The sequence below is a fragment of the Trypanosoma conorhini genome (genome assembly GCF_003719485.1).
Source record: "Trypanosoma conorhini strain 025E chromosome Unknown Tco_14.4_contig_00538, whole genome shotgun sequence".
NCBI lineage: Eukaryota > Euglenozoa > Kinetoplastea > Trypanosomatida > Trypanosomatidae > Trypanosoma > Trypanosoma conorhini.
In genome coordinates this window covers 2,150-5,384 of record NW_021704625.1, presented here as the reverse complement: position 1 = coordinate 5,384, position 3,235 = coordinate 2,150, and the positions used below count along the sequence as shown (strand labels likewise).

The window sequence follows — 3,235 nt, the reverse complement described above, 5'->3', positions numbered from 1 at the left end:
GAGAGAGAGACGCATGCATACGCACACACGTATATGTACACATATATGTATACTTATATATGTACACATATATGTATGCCTACGCAAAGGCACAATTCCTCCACATTTTGTACTGTCCTCCCGCATGGATTTTGATCGCCCGCTCGCACCTCTCGCAACTCTCGCGCAAAAATAAGGCCATCGGCGGGGACAAGAGTAGAGCAAAAGCAGAAACAAGCAAAAAAAAAGCCGGAAAAGCACACACACACACACACACACAGAAGGTATACGCCGTGGCAAAGAAGCAAACCAAAGCTCATCATCATCGTTCCCTCACACACACATCGCCTCGCTTCAACGATTGTCGCAATTCACTTGCCACGCCTTTATACAATCCGCCCACACAAGCAAACAAACAAACACACACGCATACACCCATAGACGTATACATACATATACATATACACACACACACATGCATATATATAAACACATTGAGAGGCGTGGATGTAAAACGACGGCGAGTGTCTCTCACACAGGAGAACCAAAACTAACAAAAAAAACACAAACAGCAATACAGAAAACCAATAAAAACAAAAACAAGAGCTGCGCACCACACGTCATCATTGTGATGCCCCATCAATGCTTCAGTACCCCACTAGAAAAAAAAAATGAATAAACCATGGGAATAAGAGGAAGTGAAAGAGAACATCAATTCAATGTCTGCAGCTTACACGCATCCTCCCATCCATACCTGTACTCGGCAAAAGGAAGACACTTTGCCTCTCTTACTTCACATCTGTGTCATTCTGGACGTTTCCTCTCTGCCTTGTCCCAATGCCAAGTTTTTAAGAGTTCACACTGCGTGTCGGTCCACCTTCGGCGCCATCCCGATGCAGGCATAATTAATGCCTCTCCAAGCCTTTTTGTAATTGTTTCTTTTTTCTTTTTCTTTTCTTTTCGTTTTTTTTTTTCTATGCTCTGAGCCTTCTTCTCTGCGTCCTTCGCCGGCCGGTGTCTGGCCCATGGTTCATCTCCCCCTACTCTCTGTGCCTCTAGACTTCCGTCCTTCTTCCCCACCGCACACGTACACACACCTCCCTCCTTCCCTCAATCCACCCATATACATACATACAGATGCGTGCCTCATCCGCATTTGGGGATCTCTGTAGGTCACACACACACGCCTTCACACACACACACACACACACAGACACATCATCGCTCTTCATTTATCGCCTCAGCAGCCTTCATCCTTCTCTCCTTTTCTTTTCGTGTTTTTTTTTTGGATTGCGCATTTTGGGTGTCGTGCGTTTTCTTGTGCGTGTGCGTCCCTTGCCGCGTGCAGGTATGCATGTGGGCTTTGACGTATGTGTCGGCAAACATGCGGGCCCCTCGCGTATTTGCTGTTGTGGCTGTTGGATGTTACTAACTCCCTCCATCCCCCCCCCCACCCTCCTTCGTTTTATGCGCCTTTTACATATATTTTGATTGTGCGTTTTTGTTTTTATTGGTATTTTGTTGTTGTTCCTTTGGTACTCCCCACTTCTCTTCCTTCCTTTCGCTCTCCCGCCGCGCGCGTGTGTGTGTGATGCCTCCAGGAAGCACTGGGGGTCGGCCACGGGGGCGTGGGTGTGGCTGCGCTGCTCACTAGAAGCACTCCGCAATTGCCCGCACCGTCAGCAGAACGTCCATGAAGGAGTTGTACAGCGGCACGGGGGCGAGGCGGACGACGTTGGGCGGGCAGTGGCTCACGACGATGCCCTTTTCGCAGAGGTGGCGCTCCATACGGTCGGCGTCGCTGTCCTCACCGGTGCCGCACTCATACGCGTCCTTCAGCGCGAGGTCAGCGGAGAGCCGGTTCGGCAGGATGCGAATGGAGAGCTGCGCCCCACGCTGGTTGGGGTCGACGGGCGTGAGAACCTCCATCGAGCCCTGCGGCACCAGCTCCCCCAGCAGCAGCTCCATGTAGGAGGTCAGCAGCAGCGACTTCTCGCGCAGCGGCCCCATCCCAACCTCCGCCATAAGCCGGACGCTTGGCAGCATTGCCATCATGCCGAGGGCTGGGACGTTGCTAATCTGAAAGCCCGCCGCCCCCTCTGCGGGCTCAAAGCTATGTTGCAGACTGTAGCAGCTGCGACAGTCATGGCCCCACCAACCACGCAGCGGTCTCAGCTCATTCTCCACCGAGGTGTGCTTGCTGTGCACAAACACGCCCCCGAGGTTGCCGGGGCCGCTGTTAAGATACCGGTAGTTGCACCAGCACGCAAAGTCCACCTCCCAGTCGTGCAATTGCAGTGGGACATTGCCCACCGCGTGGGCACAGTCTACGCCGACAAGGATACCCTTCGCATGGGCCGCCTTTGTGATGGCCTGAATGTCAAACAGCTGCCCGGTAAAAAATTGGACCCCACTCAACACCGCAACTGCAATTTCATCCCCGCACTTCTCAACGACAGAGTGAAACTGTTCTATGGGAATATTAACCGAACTGCTTTCCCAATTCTCCTCTTGCGTGGCACCCACAAAGATGAGATCCTCCGCTGGATTCATGCCACGCGCCTCCAGCTGTGATATGAGTGCATGCGTGCTACTGGGGGAGGAGTGGTTCCACGTCAAGATGCGCCGTCGCTTCCCCTTCGGCCTGTAAAACGCCATGAGGAGCAGGTGCAGGTTGACGCCAAACGAGTTCATCGTGACCACCTCGCTTTCCTGCGCCCCCACAATCGCCGCCACCTCTTTTCTACCCAGGCTCTCCAGCTCCTCCCATGGGTTCGGGTGTTGGTAGTTCCCCAACACGCCGAGGTCACGCCACTTCTTCAGCGCCGCGCCGACGCTCGACTCCACGTCCTTGTGCTGCAGCCCCAGCGAGTTGCCGCTGACGTACACGTAATCCCCTCCCTCCCGTCGCTTGGGGAAGTGAAAGGCCTCACGGTGCTCCCGCAAGGGGTCAGCGCAGTCCATGAACTCGGCAAAGCCATTCTCCGTGATCGAGAGACCCTCCGTTCGCGCCGTGCTGAGCAGCTTCTCGGCAGCGTTGTTGCGCATCGCAAAGGAACTGTCACACGTGCGCCTGGGCGGTGACGCCTGGCGACAAATGTGCAAGTGTGGATGGTGCCGAGTAATCACTCTCTCTCTCTCTCTCGCTTCCCTCTTTTTTTTTCTTTTTCTTTTCTTCTTTTACTTTCGTATTTTCACCCGCTCCCCCTCCACACTATTTCTCTCACCCCCCGCCACACGTCGCTCCCCGCGGTGT

The 3,235-nt window shown here is 53.8% G+C and overlaps 1 protein-coding gene across 1 annotated transcript, besides 8 other annotated features; it reads right to left on the bottom strand.

Moving 5' to 3' along the window:
• Window positions 1-237: 237 nt before the first annotated feature.
• Window positions 238-259: a microsatellite.
• A 120-nt stretch (window positions 260-379) lies between these two features.
• Window positions 380-473: a microsatellite.
• A 48-nt stretch (window positions 474-521) lies between these two features.
• Window positions 522-582: a microsatellite.
• A 320-nt stretch (window positions 583-902) lies between these two features.
• Window positions 903-953: a sequence feature (A-rich).
• Window positions 954-1,153: 200 nt separating this feature from the next.
• Window positions 1,154-1,197: a microsatellite.
• A 214-nt stretch (window positions 1,198-1,411) lies between these two features.
• Window positions 1,412-1,441: a sequence feature (GA-rich).
• Window positions 1,442-1,476: 35 nt separating this feature from the next.
• Window positions 1,477-1,508: a sequence feature (A-rich).
• A 121-nt stretch (window positions 1,509-1,629) lies between these two features.
• On the bottom strand, window positions 1,630-3,027 carry Tco025E_07199 (putative kynureninase; the record flags this gene model as incomplete). The annotated part of the gene is made up of 1 exon (XM_029374066.1): window positions 1,630-3,027. The coding sequence occupies one exon, from the start codon at window positions 3,025-3,027 to the stop codon at window positions 1,630-1,632; it is 1,398 nt and encodes a 465-aa protein (XP_029225831.1).
• Window positions 3,028-3,104: 77 nt separating this feature from the next.
• Window positions 3,105-3,166: a sequence feature (GA-rich).
• Window positions 3,167-3,235: the final 69 nt, after the last annotated feature.